The sequence below is a fragment of the Mustelus asterias genome, chromosome 3, assembly GCF_964213995.1.
Source record: "Mustelus asterias chromosome 3, sMusAst1.hap1.1, whole genome shotgun sequence".
Taxonomy (NCBI): Eukaryota; Metazoa; Chordata; class Chondrichthyes; order Carcharhiniformes; family Triakidae; genus Mustelus; species Mustelus asterias.
This window is the reverse complement of record NC_135803.1, coordinates 15,757,575-15,776,459: the sequence shown is the minus strand read 5'-3', so window position 1 is coordinate 15,776,459 and position 18,885 is coordinate 15,757,575. Positions and strand designations below refer to the sequence as shown.

Here is an 18,885-nt window from a genome sequence, read left to right as displayed (position 1 = left end):
GTGAGAGTCGTAGCTGACATGCCAAATTTCCTTCATCTTCTGAGAAAGTAGAGGTGTGGGTGGGCTTTCTTAACTATAGTGTCGGCATGGGGGGACCAGGAAGGTGGTTGGTGATCTGGACACCTAAAAACCTGAAGCTCTTGACCCTTTCTACTTCGTCCCTGTTGATGTAGACAGGGACACGTTCTCCTCTACGCCTCCTGAAGTCGATGACAATCTCCTTGTACTTTGATGTTGGCTCATCCAGCTTGTGGCAACACTGAAATCTCTGTCAGTTTTGGTGAAGTTGGCTGTACGTGATACACATTAAGAACATAATTTTCACTCCTGGCATTGTTCTGTATATAACCTAAAACAGTAAGAAGTTTAACAACACCAGGTTAAAGTCCAACAGGTTTATTGGGTAGCAAAAGCCACAGAAGCTTTCGGAGCTCCAAGCCCCTTCTTCAGGTTGAGGTTCACCTGAAGAAGGGGCTTGGAGCTCCGAAAGCATGTGTGGCTTTTGCTACCAAATAAACCTGTTGGACTTTAACCTGGTGTTGTTAAACTTCTTACTGTGTTTACCCCAGTCCAACGCCGGCATCTCCACATTATAACCTAAAACCCAAAAAGCATGCCGCTTACTCTCCAACTGGTTTCTTACCCATTTCCAAGATTTGCATTGAATCCCCGCCCATCTTAAATAGTTTTTCTCATGAAATTTTGCTGAATTCTCTTTGGAAGTTAGGGTGCATCACTTTGTAAGACTTTCCAGAATCCACTTGCTTTAAATAAGCCAATTAGATTGGTTCGACAGGAAGATGTTTGTTCCCTGAGTGCATGTTAACTGCTATTTGCTGGGTTGAGCTTTTCCATAATTTTTTTTTCTCATATTTGCTTTGCCAACTTCTAATGAAGGCCATTAACTTGCTCAGTACTGATGAGAGTTAATGGTCTAAAGTTGCGTGGATTTGTTTTGGAAAGAAGCCTGATTTCAGTCTATTAGACTTATGCAGATTGTGGCCCCTTCACAATAATTGACGGTGCCTGACAATTCTCATTGCCTTCTTGGTCAAAGCATGGCAGGTACACCAGTATCTCCTGCAGCTTATACTGAACTATTTGAAGGATTATGCTACTTCTAACAATATTACTAGATAACAAATATCATGAGATAAACAGTATTCCAAGTGATTCCAAGAAACTAATTGGATAGAATCCCTATAGTGCAGAAAGAGGCCATTCGACCCATTGAGCCTGTACCGATGGGTTAAGGTTTAGCAGCCGGAATTGAAGACCGATAAAAGTAAGGTAATTCTTTTTGTCAAAGGTAACTTTAAACCAGTGGTTTTTAATATTGGTATTTTATTATATTTTTTATTCTGGTCCTGATAGACCACTATTTTTGAGCTAGCTCTGGCTCTTGGTGTTCAGACTAACTCTAACTCCTTTAATCCCATAGCAGAGCCAGTTTTTAAAGAAAATATATATTTTTACCGCAGTGTTGTAGAAATGTGGAACAAATTGGCTTAAGCTCTTAAGCAAGGAACTTCATATATGGTTATTTAGATGAGAATGTAAAATTTTTAAATATACAGTATCGATGGAAATGATAGATATTCCATAATAAATAGTGGTTACATGTTTAAAGTTTATTTTATTAGTGTCACAACTAGGCTTCAATTAACACTGCAATGAAGTTACTGTGAAAATCCCCTAGTCGCCACACCCTAGCGCTTGTTCCGTACTAAGGGAGGATTTAGCATGGCCAATGCACCTAACCAGCACGTCTTTCGGACTGTGGGGCAGGGGGGAGGGAAACTGGAGCACCCGGAGGAAACCCACGCAAACACTGGGAGAATGTGCAGACTCTGCACAGACAGTCACCTAAGCCAAGAATTGAACCCAGGTCCCTGGCGCTGTGAGACAGCAATGCTAACCACTGCCCCCCCTGTTGGTGATCTAGGGCTGGGTGTGAATAATTGGTTAAGTAACTCAAAAATAAAACTATGGTTTCCAATGTGCATGACTGCCTTAACTTAGAAGGAAATATGACATGATCATTGAGATTTTGGGAATTATTTTACCACATATCTTTAACCTCTAGATTTAACCATTCTGACACACTCTTGACATTTATGTCCTCCGTAAACCTGAGGCCATCCAAACCTCTGCTGTCAGTGCCTTAATTTGCACCAAGTTCCATTCACCTATCACCCATGCTCGCTGATTTACATTGGCCCTCTCGTCAAGCAATGTCTTGATTTTAAAATTCTAACCCTTGTTTTCAAATCCCACCATGACCTTGCCCTCACTATCTCTTGCAATCTCCTTCAGCCCTCGACCCTCTGAGCTATCATCACGTTTAATTTAACCTTGTTAAACATCCCTGATTTTAATTTCTCCATCGTTTGTGCCTGCCCCTTCAATTGTCTATGTCCTAAACTTTGGAGTTCCCATCCTCCTACTTGTTTTCGTCCTTTAAGACACTGCTTAAATTTACCTCTTTGACCAAGATCTGACCCAATATCTCCATATGTGGCTCGGTGTTATATTTTGTTTCAAAACGTTCTTGGAATGCTTTATTATGTTAAGGAAATATAAGTTGTATATTAAAAATTAATTTGTTTCATGTTTGTTTTTTATTTCTCGAATAGGTTTTGCAGCAATTTTTGAAGATGATTTTGCCATTGGGGTTGTTGATTTTATCTGCATCACAGATTCATGTAAGCTTCGTGGTGTATTTTGTTGCTTTTCTGCACCTGTGGCCTGTGGAAGGTGACATTATAGCAGTAAGTATAACATCTTATTAAACAAAAAGATGCGATCAAGGACGTTGATGGCAATCTGAAATATTTTAATTTGAGTTTCAGTTTCAGAAAATGTTGTATTTTCATACATAGAAATCCTCCACAGGGCCGTGTGAGGAGTTGCTGTGTAGATGAGTCACTTAAACTAGGAAAGTATTTGATCCTTATTGAGTTAGGTGATTTTCAAGTGCTACCGTTGGCTGTTGTTAACTTAGGAAGAGTGAAGTTGATCAAAGTCTTGCTTTATGGAGACAAGTTTAGTCAGTAATATTGTGGTTTTTGATACAGGTCAACGATTCAGTGCTTCTGGCAACTTGTGGAATTGAATTCAGTAAAACTAGTAATACGGGTGGATGGAGCTATTATAATAGGGCATAACTATAGGGCTCATGGTGGGAGATATAGGAAGGATATCAGAGGTAGGTTCTTTACGCAGAGAGTGGTTGGGGTGTGAAATGGACTGCCTGCAGTGATAGTGGAGTCAGACACTTTAGGAACATTTAAGCGGTTATTGGATAGGCACATGGAGCACACCAGGATGATAGGGAGTGGGATAGCTTGATCTTGGTTTCAGATAAAGCTCGGCACAACATCGTGGGCTGAAGGGCCTGTTCTGTTCTGTACTGTTCTATGTTCTATATGGGATGACACCAGGGAAAACTATCATAATAGCTGTTGTATTCTTGTAAAAAGCTAACTAACTGATTCCCTCCTGCCTTTCAAAGAAGGGAACCCGCTAAACTGCCTCATGAAAATACAGATTAGTTAGCTGAAATATAGCTAATAAGCAGAATTCATATATAAATGGGACAATTATACCTTAGAAATGGATGCCTTTGTGCACACACACGGTCATTTTTGAATTTGACACGCCAAATGGAAATTTTCCTAACCCTTTTGATATCAACATACTGGTCAAGTAAAGTTTATTTATTAGTCACAAGTAGGCTTACATTAACACTGCAATGAAGTTACGGTGAAATTCCCCTAGTTGCCATGAGCTGTTCGGGTCAATGCACTTAACTAGCATGACTTTTGGACTGTGGGAGGAAATTGGAGCACCCAGAGGAAACCCATGCAGATAGGGGGGAGAACATGCAAACTCCACACTGACAGTGACCCAAGCCAGGAATCAAACCCAGGTCCCTGGCGCTGTGAAGCAGCAGTGCTAACCACTGTGCTACCGGTACAAAAGGTCACAAAGAACACAGATATCACAGCACAGGAATCGTCCAGAAAAACCCCCAGAATATTTTAAGCCCTGCCTACTTTACTTTCTAAATGACTTACCAGGGTCAACTTCATCTGCAAAAGGACATATCAATGTATTTTTATTTTCAAAGAAGGAACACATTGGTTTTAGATGGTGCAGAACACTTCCAGAGATAGTTATCAGTGAAGTTAAACAATCATTAACCAACTTTATTAGAATATCGCACATCACTCTTGCAAGATTCTCAACTTTTGCCAAAGGAAAAAAGAAGGCGGCTTTGACCATTTGATGACTCCATCATGGACAAAGGAATCTTAAGCTGACCATACAGTAAAAAAATAAGCTTTAAATCCCGTTTTATAAAATGCAAATTATGAAAATAAGAAACAAGTAAAAATTATTGTTGGCATTGCTACTGGAAGATAATACTACAACAGTTATTGACCAGATAAATGCTTAATGTTCACATAGTATGGCAATCCTCAACAATTAAATAATTATCAATAATAGATGCGATATACCTTTATAAAAATGGAAGGAATTTACACAACAAGGTAACATTCAGAGCTGCCAAGAATCCTCATAGAATCCCTACAGTGCAGAAGGAGGCTATTCAGCCCATCAAGTCTGCACCGACCACAATCCCACCCAGGCCTTATCCCCGTAACCCCATGTATTTACCCTGATAATCCACCTGACACTCTGGGGCAATTTAGCATGGCCAATCAACCTAACCCACACATCTTTGGACTGTGGGAGAAAATCGGAGCACCCAGAGGAAACCCACACAGACATGGGGAAGATGTGCAGACTCTGCACAGACAGTGACCTGAGGCCGGAATTGAAACCGGGTCCCTGGCGCTGTGAAGCAGCTGTGCTAACGACTGTGCCACCGTGCCGCCCTGGTGTTATAATTCAATTCAATAGACCATAAGATTTTTCAGTTAAGACGGAGTGTTCCACAGAAACAGGTCAATGCTTCTCGTGCTACTGAAGAGCTGGACATTTGAATGTGAGCCCTGGCAACACCCTAAGTGTGTCCAGGTCATCAGATAGCTAAAACGCTCAGGGATTTAAGGTAACTCTTCACTTTAAATATTTAATGGATGTCTTACGAGAGTTTTTAATCTTTGCATTAGTTGTTCAAGTCTCTTTTATTGGATTCTATATTAGAACTAAGATGATATATTCTATCTTTCTATAATCTTTAATGTTGTGATGTACTTGCCCACTTGAAGTGTATTACAGGTCATGGTTCTTAAATTTGTAAATAAGTTAGTAAAGTATAACATCTTAGTTTTTAAATTTTCTTTATTAGTGTCACAATTAGGCTTACATTAACACTATAATGAAGTTACTGTGAAAATCCCTGAGGCGCCACAGTCAGGCATCTGTTCATGTACATTGAGGGAGAATTTAGCATGGCCAATGCACCTAACCAGCACGTCTTTTGGATTGTGGGACGAAACTGGAGGAAACCAATGCAAACACGGGGAGAACGTGCAAACACTATACTGATAGTGACCCAAATCGGGAATGGAACCCAGGTCCCTTGTGCTGTGAGGCTCACCACTGTGCCACTGTCCTCTGAATGCAGCCTTAAGAGCCTTATCCACTTCAGTGGGCAGGTATAATTTTTTGAAGAGACACTCCTGGATCCTTATATTATCCGGGTATTTATAACCTAGCTGTTAATTATTAAGAAGGCTATCTCTAGGAAAATATCTCTTGATGGTTATTTTGAGGGAGAGGTAGCTCACTTGGACCCAAAAGAAGTGCCTGCAGAAAATGGCTATTTTAAACTCAAGTGAAGATGATTACTAAGGGAGTGCTCTTGATCTGTGATGCTTACAAATAAGAGTTAACATCATCCACTTCAGCCTTTCCAATTGAAATGTTACTGAGATCCCATTTGTCTTGATGTTCTTGGGGCAACTATAATTAAGCAATAAGAAGTTCCTTTTCAATGTTGCCTTTTATCACAAAAATCAGTTTGGAATAAATGTTACAGCATATTCTTACCCAGTTTGAGTTTCTTGAATCAAAATCAATGCAAACTTAATGTGTTGACTCAGGACTAAGCTGTATTGACAATCACTTTGATATCCATATACCTAAATGATAAAGTTAATACAATAACTGAAGGTTACCTGGAACTCTAATTCTTTGTTAATGTTTTTCAGCATTCTATTGATAACCAAACGCAGAATTTTGATGATCTCCCATCAGGCTTTGGTTACCGTCTCCCTAAAGATGGCTTGAAGGTAAAGTATTGCCATTCATAAGAGATTTCAGGGAAGGACCTTTATCAGAGAAACGTATTGCTGATTCAGAAGAAATTATCTTCTGTTTTTTCTTTTCCAGTTGCCTTAGGCCCTGGAAATCCCTCCCTAAATCTCTGGCTTCCTTTAAGGCACTCTAAAATATACCAGCCATGATTGTATTAAATGGCGGAGCAGGCTCGAGGGGCTAAATTGCCTTCTCCTGCTCCTAGCTCTTATGATTCTTGCCTCCGTAACCAATCTTTTGGTAGCCTTTTACAATTACCTTGTTATTTGTTTGTGTCAAATTTTGATTGACTCTCAGTACCTTGGGATGTTTCGTACATTGGAGGTGCTATATAAATGCAATTGTTGTGTTGTGAGTATATCTCTGACCTTGACCAGCTAGGACTGTTCAGAAATCTGTCGGAAGTGCCTGGTGCCTGCTTGCTGTTTCCCCTCAATGGCAGGTGTTATTTGGAAAGTCAGCCCAGAGGACAACATCTGGGAACCTAGGCAGTCTTGTCCAAGTTGAAGCTTTGAAGAGGTCACCATTTTTTTGATGTGCTGCATTCAGGAATTTTACATGTTTGTAATTGCCTCGATTTTCAGTTTTGAAAGGTGAATTGGCTCCAGTACTGTATAGAAAATTACATTTTCTTTCTAAGAGTGAAATGATGATGCAAATCTTTGGGGTAAGGAGAGGATACACGGCAGGTTCATCAGAATTATACTAGGATTTAAATAATTAACTTGTGAGGATTGACTGCATAAACTTGGCTTGTATTCTGAATTCTTTTGTGTATTCATTTCTTGAGGAAAAATACTGTTATGAAAAATAGATGTCATGACCAGTTCAGCACACCTCCAGTCTCAAATGAGAGTGTACAAAATAATGAGGGGCCTGGAGGGAGTGGTTGGTGAGGGTCTATTGCAGAGAAGTCGGTGACTCGGGGCATTGATTTAAAGTGATTGGTAGAAAGAGTAAGAGGGGGAAAACCATTTTCACTAGAGTACCGTGGGGGTCTGGAACTCACTGCCTGAAAGGGTCGTAGAGGCGGAAGTCCCCAATTCATTGAAGAAGTGTCTGGATAAGCATCTCCAGTGTTGTAACCTGCAGAATAATGGACGAGATGCTAGAGAATGAGACTCGGTTGGATTGCTCATATTTCAGTCGTGCAGATATGATGGGCCAAGTAGCCTCTTTCTGTGCCATCGCAGAATTGTTACGGTGCAGAAGGAGGCCATTTGGCCCGTTGTGTCTGCACTAGCTCTCCAAAGGAGAGTGCCATTTGTCCTGCCTTTTCCCTGTATCCCTGCGTGTTGTTTCTATTCAAGTAATCATCTAATGCCCTCTTGAATGTCTTGATTGAACCTCCTGCCACCACACTTCCAGGCAGTGCAGTCAAGATCCAAACCACTTTTGTATATACGTTTTTCTCGCATCACATTAACTTCTTTTGTGAAACATTTTAAATCTATGCCTTCTCGTTCTTGATTCTCTAAGAGTGGGAAGAATACATAATCTTCCTATGATTTTGCTATTTTTTCTTCAAAGTAGTTTTCTAAGTATTGAGAGTTTCAAATGGATGTTTGCTCGATACCCAAACTTTTATCCCAATCCGTTATTCCCCAACTGGTACATCTATGCAAGTCTGCTGAGTAAAATGCGTCTGAAATATTGTATTCCGTTTTGGGCACTAAATCTCATGAAAGATATATTGGCCTGGGAGGGGATACATTGCAGGTTCAGCAGAATTGTCATAGGACTTGCTTTGTGTTCTCTTGAGTTTAGACGGTTCAGTTATTTAAAATAATTCAGAAATATTTCATCTGGTGGGATCTAGAGGTGGCAGCCTGAGCAAGGGTTTGGACTGGGGGTTAACCTTTAAACGTGATCATTTAGGATTACAATCAGGAAACACTTTTAAACACCTGAGCAGTAAAGCACAAGAACTCTGAATTTACCTGAAAAAACTGCAGATGTTTGGAGGATCAACTGAAATCAAGATTTTTTGTTAACCCAGGATCAAGGGGCATGAAACAAAGAGAAGTTGTGTTGCACATTGGCTAGTCTAATTAAATAATGATAAAAGCAAAAGTTAAGCACTAATATAAAAGCAAAATACTGTGGATGCTGGAATCTGAAACAAAAACAGAAAATGCTGGAAAATCTACGTAGGTCTGACAGCATCTGTAGGGAGAGAATAGAGCCAACGTTTCAAGTTTGGGTGACTCAGATGAAGGATCTTGCAGACTCAAAATGTTGGCTCTATTCTCTCTCCACAGATGCTATCAAATCTGCTGAGATTTTCCAGCATTTTCTGTTTAAGTTGTAATTGAACAGTGGAATGTGCTCAAGGGATGAAAGGCCTATTCCAGTCTTTATTTTAATTTTTCTCTCCCCAGTCTCTCATCCTGGTAGCTAATATTAATGATGGTATCTTGTGCCAGCCACTTTGTTTTGTTGTGGGGATGCTTTAAGTCTTGTTTCTATTTTCTTTGTCATCACATCTTTTCTTCATTCCATCATACAACATCTTCTGCTAAAGACACCAGTCCTGTTAAAGGGCTTTGTTAGTGCTGTTATGCATGACATGGTGAGCCATGCTGTTTCATCATATGCACTTAAGGAGAAGTAGCTACTATCCAACAGCATACCTCCATTTTAAAATAGGGCTGATCTTAAGAACTGAACATGGGCAAAAAATATCTTGTGCCCTCCTGTTCTGCAGAAGAATGTTGAGTGTCATTCATGTAGATTTTACATCACCTTTTCATTTGAAATCGTAAAACATTCTGTATTTTCTGTTTACGCAAATGGGTATAAAATACTAATAAAATTATTAATGCGTGTAATTTGTCACAAGTTGGTGTAATCATTTGGGCAAACTGATGTGGAAACCTGAAAATTCACATTGGCGCTAGAATGGAACGTAGTAGCGGAAACCTTATTCTCTAGTTGAGTGAGCTGGTAGTGCTTGATTTGTTTGTGTTAGAAAAATTGAAAATGTGTTCCAATTCCCATTATTCTCATTGTACTTGTAAAAATAAAATTTCATTTCTCCTTTGCTGCCTGCATACTGTTTTTCAGTCAGTATGCCGGTGGAAGATGAGACTGCGAGTCATATTGCTATGTATTGTCCACAGTGTGGAGAGTACGTCATCTCCAGTAAATGGTAAAGAACATCAGAAAAAGGGAGAAGCACTGCTTGGACCGATGGCCAATGGCAGATGCAAAAGCGGTATGACATTATGAGTCAAACAATCAACCCGACTGCAGCCACCTTGCGGCAGTTCAGATTGATTTTATTTTCCCAGCTCCACAGTGACTGATGAATAATGCATCTGAGAACTTTATATTGCAAATTGTTTTTCATTGGTAAAGCATTGTAAACAAAGTGTTAGTCAGCTGTAAGCAATTTATAAAGTGGTGAATTTGGTTGTGCGGATTTGCATGTTTAATCAATGCTATGACTGTGTTCTGCGGGGTCAATTGTTGCTATGAAGGGAGTTTCTGAACGGATAACTGAATCATGTGGAAGACTTGTGACAGGGCAGTTAAAATCCGTGTACTGCTTGCATAATTGAATAGACCAGGAGTAATAAGTGGTGTGCTAACACTCAATGTGCCAAACTGCTGTGGCATTATTTTGCACCAATGTTTTGTTATCCAGCAGCTATCCGATTGCCACTGAGTTGTTGGAGGGACATTAGTGTTGATTTTCACTCGGTGGTATCACTCTCACCTCTGAGGGTTTGTTTCACTCCACAGATATCCAGGCTAATACTTGTTAACTTTTGGGCGTGACATTAAACCGTGACCCTGCCAGCCATTTTAGGTGAATGTTTTTTAAAACGAATCCCCATTGATCTTCAAAGAGAAGTAAAATCCTGGTGTCCTGGCCAATGATTAACCCTGAATGACCTTTGCTGCTATTTGTGGGACCTTTAGTGGAGATGGGCTGTTACTTCCCTAAATTGCAAAGATTGTGCTTCAACTGTACTTGATGGCTGTGAAGTGATTTGGGGCAGCGGAGGCTAGTGAGGGTACTATTTGGAATGCATGCCCTTTTTTTAACTTGGATAACAACTTATTTTTTTATCACCTTTAATATAGTAAAACTAAAGTTAAAGTTAAAGCTTATTTATTAGTCGCAAGTAAGGCTTACTTTAACGCTGCAATGAAGTTACTGTGAAATTCCCCTAGTTGCCACACTCCGGCGCCTGTTCGGGTCAATGCGCCTAACCAGCACAGCTTTCAGACCGAAGATTCTTCACAGAAGCAATATCAAGCAATAGTTGACATTGAACCACCTGAATCGTTAGAACAGATAACCAAACATTTGGTTAAAAAAGTAGGTTTTAAGAAAGAGGAAGAATTTTGGGGATGGAATTCAAGCTGAAGGCCTTGGCCAGCTGTGGGCATGGCCACCAATGGTGGAGTGGTTACAATCAGGGATGCTCAGGAGTCCAGAATTGGAGAGTTCATCTGAGTTACAGGGTGAAAAGAACCTAACGTAAGTAATAGGATCAAAAGTAGGCCTTACAACCCTGTCAGCATACTCCTCCATTCAATGACATGGCTGATCCTTGACCTCTTTTCTCTTGGTTCCCTGAGAGTCCAAATATCTATCAGTCTTAGCCTTGAATATATTCAGCAACTGATCATTCAAGGCCCTCTGGTGTAGCGAATTCCAAAGATTCACAATCCTCTGACAGAACACAGCTCCAGGGACCTGGGTTCGATTCCCGGCTTGGGTCACTGTCTGTGTGGAATTTGCACATTCTCCTCGTGTCTGCGTGGGTTTCCTCCAGGTGCTCCAGTTTCCTCCCACAGTCCAAAGATGTGCGGGTTAGGTTGATTGGCCATGCTAAAATTGCCCCTTAGTGTCCTGAGATGTGTAGGTTTGAGGGATTAGCGGGTAAATGTATAGGATATGGGAGTAGGGTAGGGCCTGGGTGGGATTGTGGTCGGTGCAGACTCGATGGGCCGAATGGCCTGTTTCTGCACTGTAGGGTTTCTATAAAACTATAATCTATATATGAAAAAAGTTCTCTGAAATGGCTATACCTTTTATCCTGAGACAATGGGCAGAACTTTTCCAATTGCCGGCCCTGCCGCCAAAAAGGCCAGCGAGAAATGCCGCCTGCTGATTACGGCAGCCATTTAATGCTTCTGATCTGGGACGTGGATCATTGATGGAGGTATATCCACCCTCCAGGCCGCTGGGCTTTCCCACCCTCAGTCCCTGGACTCCTCCTGCTGTCCTTAAAATTGAGTAAGAAGTCTCACAACACCAGGTTAAAGTCCAACAGGTTTATTTGGTAGCAAATACCATAAGCTTTCGGAGCACAGCTCCTTCGTCAGATGGAGTGGATATCTGTTCTCAACAGTGCAAACAGACACAGAAATCAAATTACAGAATACTGATTAGAATGCAAATCTCTACAGCCAGCCAGGTCTTAAATGTACAGCCAATGTGGGTGGAGGGAGCATTCAACACTGGTTAAAGAGATGTGTATTGTCTCCAGACAGAACAGCTAGTGAAATTCTGCAAGTCCAGGAGGCAAGCTGTGGGGGTTACTGATAATGTGACATAAATCCAACATCCCGGTTTAGGCCGTCCTCATGTGTGCGGAACTTGGCTATCAGTTTCTGCTCAGTGACTCTGCGCTGTCGTGTGTCGTGAAGGCCGCCTTGGAGAACGCTTACCTGAAGATCCAAGGCTGAATGCCCGTGACTGCTGAAGTGCTCCCCCACAGGAAGAGAACAGTCTTGCCTGGTGATTGTCGAGCGGTGTTCATTCGTCCGTTGTCGTAGCGTCTGCATGGTTTCCCCAATGTACCATGCCTCGGGACATGGAGACATAGTTTCGCAGCATCTGCTGTGTGAAGCCCCTTCAGCCCACATAGGTCAGTGAGCACAGTGATAATGGGTGAGAGTTAAGACACAGGGGCGGCACGGTAGCACAGTGGTTAGCACTGCTGCTTCACAGCTCCAGGGTCCCGGGTTCGATTCCCGGCTCGGGTCACTGTCTGTGTGGAGTTTGCACATTCTCCTCGTGTCTGCGTGGGTTTCCTCCGGGTGCTCCGGTTTCCTCCCACAGTCCAAAGATGTGCGGGTTAGGTTGATTGGCCAGGTTAAAAATTGCCCCTTAGAGTCCTGCGATGCGTAGGTTAGAGGGATTAATGGGTAAAATATGTGGGGGTAGGGCCTGGGTGGGATTGTGGTCGGTGCAGACTCGATGGGCCGAATGGCCTCCTTCTGCACTGTAGGGATTCTATGATTCTATGACAGGCATCAGAGCTTTGGATCACAATGGGAGAGTGCCAGGAGTATATTGGAATAGTCAAATCTCGAGGTAACAAAGGTCTGGGTGAAGGTTTCAACAGCAGATGAGCTGAAGCCGAGGCAGAATCAGATGCTGTTATGGAGGTGGAAGTAAGCAGTGTTGGCGACGGCACGGATATGTGATCAGAAATGCAGCTGTGTGGTTCAGCCTCAGTTGCTAGAGAGAAGAATGGAGTTGGTGCCTAAGGAATGGAGCTTGTGGTCGGAATCAAAAACAGTGACTTCAGGCTTCCCAAGTTGGGGAAAATTTCTGCTTAACTAGTACCAGACAAGCAGTTCCGAGACATCAGAGGAATGGTAAGAGGTGGTGGTGAGGTTGGACTGAAGTTCGACAGTGTATATTTGGAAAGAAACATTTACATTCAGGTGATGTTGCCGACAGGCAGTATATATTTGAAAAATAGGAGCGGGGAGGGAGGCAAGGTGGTGGTGGGGGTCAAAGATTCATCCTTGGGGGAGACCAGAGGGAAAGCTGTTGAGCAGGAAGAGAAGAAAATACATTTACAATTATTTGAGTGTGGAAATGTGAGGAATAAAAAAATATGTAATTGTCCTTCTGTGGCACAAGCTAAAAGTGGTTGGGGTACTGAAATAGTCGGTTCAAACTGGATGATTTCTTTAAAAACGACAGCATAAAATTGCAACAACACTGAGTTGAAATTGTTAATGCTGTTGCTAGAACGTCAGCAGGCTGCATGTATAGACTCCTCGATTAGACGGACTGGAGCCTTTATGGTTTTCTGCAGTGTGGCCAGATGTGATGCAGTTATAAAATGGTGTGTGCATACAAATAGCTACAGCATGGATTGATGACCCTCTGCAGGGTTGACTATGAAGTCATTTTGCCAAACAAGATGCACTGTTGGCTTTTGAACAGCAGAGGGTACTGCAGTAACCTTTTTGCTTTGTGCCCAGAATAGCTTACTTCACAAAAGATGTCTTGAGCAGCTACAGTAGGAACCCAGTGTCACTGACACTACAGAAGTTGGTGAAAGTTAAATGTGATCCTTGAAACTTAAATTCAGAAGCATGGCCTTATTCTCTCAGTGGATGTATTTTTTCATCCAGCGCTTAACCATAATCAAACCTTAAAATAGTTTCGAAGGTAGTGACATGTTGAAATCATTGGTTTGTCATGGGTTAGCTGCTTTCTCTTGGGCACTGATAATGTTACAATTGAAAAATGAACACAGCTTACTAGCAATAAATTAGGGAGTAGAGTTAGTCTCATCAATGGAAGCAAGAAGTTACAAAAGATCATGGGTTAAAATGCAGATGGCATTCAGTGTGAAGAACTGTTTTCCCTTTGGGTCCAAGAAAAACAAAACTAATATTTTCTTAATTGTGAGAGATGAGGAACTGGGAGAACCAAGAGAACTTGTAGTTTGTGTACAAAAATCACTAAAAGCTAATGGGCATTAGTATGTATTTCAATTAGTTCTACAAAGGTAAATAAGTGATGCTTCTGCTATACAAGGGCTTGATCTGATTCCATCCAGGGTACTGTGTTCAGATTTGCACGGTAGCACAGTGGATAGCCCTGCTGCTTCACAGCGCCAGGGACCCGGGTTCGATTCCTGGCTTGGGTCACTGTCTACGTGGAGTTTGCACGTTCTCCCGGTGTCTGCGTGGGCTTCCTCTGGGTGCTTCGGTTTCCTCCCACATTTGGAAAGACGTGCTGGTTAGGTGCATTGACCCGAACAGGTGCCAGACCGTGGCGACTAGGGGAATTTCACAGTAACTTCATTGCAGTGTTAATGTAAGCCTTACTTGTGATTAATAAATAAACTTTAACTTGTGCCTCAGGCAATATCTGTTGGTTTTGAAAGAGTATTCATTGAATGCAAAATACTTTGGCACTTGCTGAGGTGCTATTTGAATATAAATTTGTTTAGTTTGGAGATCCTACTCTTCCTATTCAGTAATCTGTTGAAAGATATGTGAGGATTAGGAATGGTTTTAATGTTCTCTGTGATTTAAAAGCCTTTTAAAATTATCAAAATAACCAACGGTTACTTGGTCCATGCATGGAAGGATACCCAAGAGACCCAGAAAGAAGTCAGCTCCTTCTGGAGGGGGGGGGGAGGAGGAAAAATGTTAGGAAGCGAGAGAAAAAGTTGCCACGTGTGTGTGAGAGATTGCAAAATGCAGCTAGTTAAGCATAAAGCTAAACTAGCAATGCAATAAAAATCCTTGCATAAAGACAAAGTGCTGGAAAAAACCCAGAATCTTCCAAAGAAGAACCATTAACTTTGCTTCTCTCTCCATATGGACTCTGTAAACTCCACATTAACTTTGTTCCTCTCTCCACAGACGTTGCCAGATCTGCTGAGTTTTTTCCAGCACTCTGTTTTTAATTCAGATTTCCATCATCTGCAGTATTTTGCTTTTTATTTTAATGAAAAATTCCCTAAAACTTGGCAACAGTGAAAAATATGCAATGTAAGAGTGCTTTTCATCCAAAATCATTCCACTTAAATCACAGAATCACTATAGTGCAAAAGGAGGCCATTCGGCCCATCGAGTCTGCACCGACCACAGTTCCACCCAGGCCCTATTCCCGTAACCTCACCTATTTACTCTGCTAACCCCCTGACACTAGGGTCAATTTACCATGGCCAAATTTGTGTACTGTGCATTACTTATGAGTACTGTACTTCAAGGATTAGAACATTGCCTCCAACTTATTCTTGGACCAAGTAAAGAGATGGACAGGATTGCAGCACCCACCTAGGCAATAGTCGGTAAATGGTATAGCACTGAATGTGAAATTTAGTAGCCACAGTTTCTCAACTATCCAAATTGGAAATAGTGACCATAGTGAACTTTACGAGAACTCCTTTGTCTAGAATAATGCAAAAACCACTTTAATAGTTTGGTATTTGTCAGTCCACCACATTATGTGTTGATAGTAGAGGCGTTGGTGGCCTCTTAATAGCTTGGTATTTGCCAGTCTAGCACCCAATGTGTTGACAGATGTAGCTTGTCTTAAAGCAATGATAACATGGAAGCTTTCTACACACCCAGTGAAGAGGTTTCTGGTTCTCCCAGTTTCTTTCAATCTCATTTAGTTTACATTAATACTTGAATCTGACTGTATTCTTGAATGTTTGTGACCAACTTATATTGATGTAGTGTGTTTAAAACCATAAAATATCCCAGGAACATTGTGAAAGCAAAACAGTGACACAGAGCCACATGAGTTATCAGGGCACATGACCAAGAGCTCGGTCAAAGAGGTAGATTTTAAAAAGTATCTTAAAGGAGGGAAGTTAGATGGTGAGGTGGTAACACCCAGACTACTGAAGGCACGGCCACTGGTGGTAGAGTGACTGAAATTGGGATTCTTAAGAGGCTCGGATTAAATGAGTGCAGCGATCTCAGGGGCTTAAGCGTCTGGAGGAGATGAGATACCACGGAGGGATATTTGCAGCTTTACCAAGTCTTTTCATAGAATAACTGTTTCTAATATTTTGCTAGTACGTTATATAATCTTATTGCCCAACCTCCATCGAGGTAAGAATGATTTCTTCATCTTTTTACTGTTCTATTCTTTCACTGTTAAAATTTAAAGTTTATTTATTAGTCACAAGTAAGGCTTACATTAACACTGCAATGAAGTTACTGTGAAATTCCCCTAGTCGCTACAATCCAGTGCCTGTTCGGGTCAATGCACCTAACCAGCACGTCTTTCAGAATGGGAGGAAACTGGAGCACCCGGAGGAAACCCACGCAGACACGGGGAGAACGTGCAAATTTCACACAGACAGTGACCCAAGCCAGGAATCGAACCCGGGTCCCTGGCACTGTGAGGCAGCAGTGCTGACCACTATGCTACCGTGCCGCCCACTACTGTTAGCCTACTTTAAAGCCTTTGGTGTTATCTACTAACCATTTCATATTCACTTCTAGGCTTTTCAACGCCCTTTTCCTCTTCCCAGTGGAGTCTCTATGTTCCTTATGATTTAATTTGGCATATATTGCTGCCTCCCTTTTAAGCTCGCTTTATTTTAATCCCCCTTTACCCATAGAACTTTCTTTGTGCCTTCTCTTTGCTTCATAAAAATACATTGAATTTGTCCATGTCAAATTTGAAAGTTCCTCACTGCTGACCTGTTTGCTATCTTTTCTGCCAAGTTAATTTGGGCAAGACTGGCAAGACTCCTTGGCTCACTAAACTTTGCCTTTTCCTAATCTCAGCAACCTTGTCTTTGATGCTTTGTTATTGGGTTCAGTTCTTGCTTTGAAACCTATATTATTAGTAGTCACTGTTTACTAATTGTTCTCGAGCTTTCAACAGTTGATAGCTGCATTCCATTTCTGAGAACAATATCATTTCCTTTCCTTATTAAGCGAAAAGCTTACTGATGTAGGAAGTCTCCCTTCTCTTCCACATCTTTCCTGTTAGTGCTATACCTAGGAATATTAAGTTCCCAGTCCTATATGAAAATAAGCTGCTTTTCCCTGATATTTATCTCATTTATTTCTGATAGACCATCAAGATCTTCATTAATTCTACTTTAATTGTAGCTTCATATTTAGATTTTCCCTATCCCTTTGCTTAAAAAAAACTTCCTGCATCATTCTGTTTAATATCTCTCCATAATGACAGTGATGCTGTTTTGATTTTAGTGACATCCTTACTTTTGGTACATCTTTCCATTAGCCCAGCTCAGTGCTGCATTAGCCCTGAAGTCACATGTTGACCATCATCATCATCCTGAAATCAGTCCTGCAATGTTGACGTTTCATCTTGTTTTTCAATTTCTGCTCATCATAAATTTTCTTTGCAAGATGTCAAATGTGCTTCTGTTTGTGTCATTGGTTCTAATAAGAATCAGGACTTTTAGATTCACACCCGTGGTTGTTGAAAATGCTCTCACCAAAGTCTTTGTTAGTGAGTAACAGACGATTTTAGCTGCTTTATCAATGACCTTCCAGCATAAGGTCACACAAATGGGGGTATTCGCTGAAGCGTAGTGGAGGACATACCCCTGTCTACATCAACAGTGATGAAGTGGAAATGGTCAAGAGCTTCAGGTTTCTAGGTGACCAGATCACCAACAACCTGTCCTAGTCTCTCCATGCTGACACTATAGTTAAGAGAGCCCACCAATGCCTCTACTTTCTCCGGAGGCTAAGGAAGTTTTGGCATGAGAGATGCACCAGAGAAAGCATCCTTTCCAGAAATATCACAGCTTGGTATGACTCCTGCTTTGACCAAGACCGCAAGAAACTACAAAGGGTTGTGAACATAGCCCAGTCCTTCACACAAACCAGCCTCCCATCTATTGACTTTGTCCACACTCCCCACTGCTTTGGAAAAGCAGGACCCACATACCCTGGACATACTCCCTTCCACTTTCTTCCATCGGGAAAAAGGTACAAAAGAGATCACGTACCAACCTACTCGAGCCACTTCTTCGCTGTTGTCATCAGACTTTTAAATGGACCGACCATATATTAAGCTGATCTTTCTAGCTATGACTGTAACACTATTCTGCACCCTCTCCTTTCCTTCTCCCCTATGTACTCCATGAACAGTATGTTTTGTCTGAATAGCGGGCAAGAAGCAATACTTTTCATTGTATCCCAATATGTGACCTCGGCAAGAATTTAACGAAGTGCATTAAATCTGTCCATCTATGAATATACTTTACCTGGAACACAGACAGTGGATCCTCTTATCATCTACCCTTGCAAGAAAGAATCACGTACTCCAGTACCACAAGCTACCATCATAGCATTAAATGTTTTAGACACGTTGCCAGTCTCAGCGAAGCAGATTAGGAAGTGGACCAATTGAGATCCACTTCTGTCCAAAGTGAGAAACAAGATACTTATAGAATGGGCAAATGAGCAGATTTCCGTTGAAATGAAACCGTTCTTTACCGGCAAGAATGAATTGAGTTGTCAGGATGGCATCATATACTGGGGAACAAGAGTAGTTGTTCCTGTACGTGGCAGAGAGCTGCTCCTACCTTAATTACACAGGCGTCATCCTGGCATCTCTTAACATGAACATGCTTATGTGTGGTGGCCTGGTGTTGATATTGAGAAGCTAGTCAAGCACTGTCGTGCCAACTGAACAAGGGTTGCCTGCTACAGCTCCACTGCACCCTTGGGAATGGCCTGATTGGCTATGGGCACAAATCCATATTGATTATATTGGTCCATTCCTGGAAGTTCCACAGTGTTTTGGCTCATCATTAATGCACACTCCAATTGGATGGACATTTTTGAGGTGAAGTCACCTACATCGCATGC

The 18,885-nt window shown here is 41.5% G+C and overlaps 1 protein-coding gene across 2 annotated transcripts in view; it reads left to right on the top strand.

Annotated features, from left to right (window-relative positions):
- Nucleotides 1-18,885, top strand: part of rnf13 (ring finger protein 13) — a 236,351-nt gene that overhangs the window by 53,566 nt on the left and 163,900 nt on the right. For both annotated transcript variants that reach the window (XM_078205312.1, XM_078205304.1), the window contains 2 exons: nt 2,637-2,771; nt 6,186-6,266. In XM_078205312.1, coding sequence (XP_078061438.1) covers nt 2,658-2,771; nt 6,186-6,266 — 195 coding nt within the window. In that variant the 5' untranslated portion in view covers nt 2,637-2,657. The remainder of the gene's footprint in view (nt 1-2,636; nt 2,772-6,185; nt 6,267-18,885) is intronic.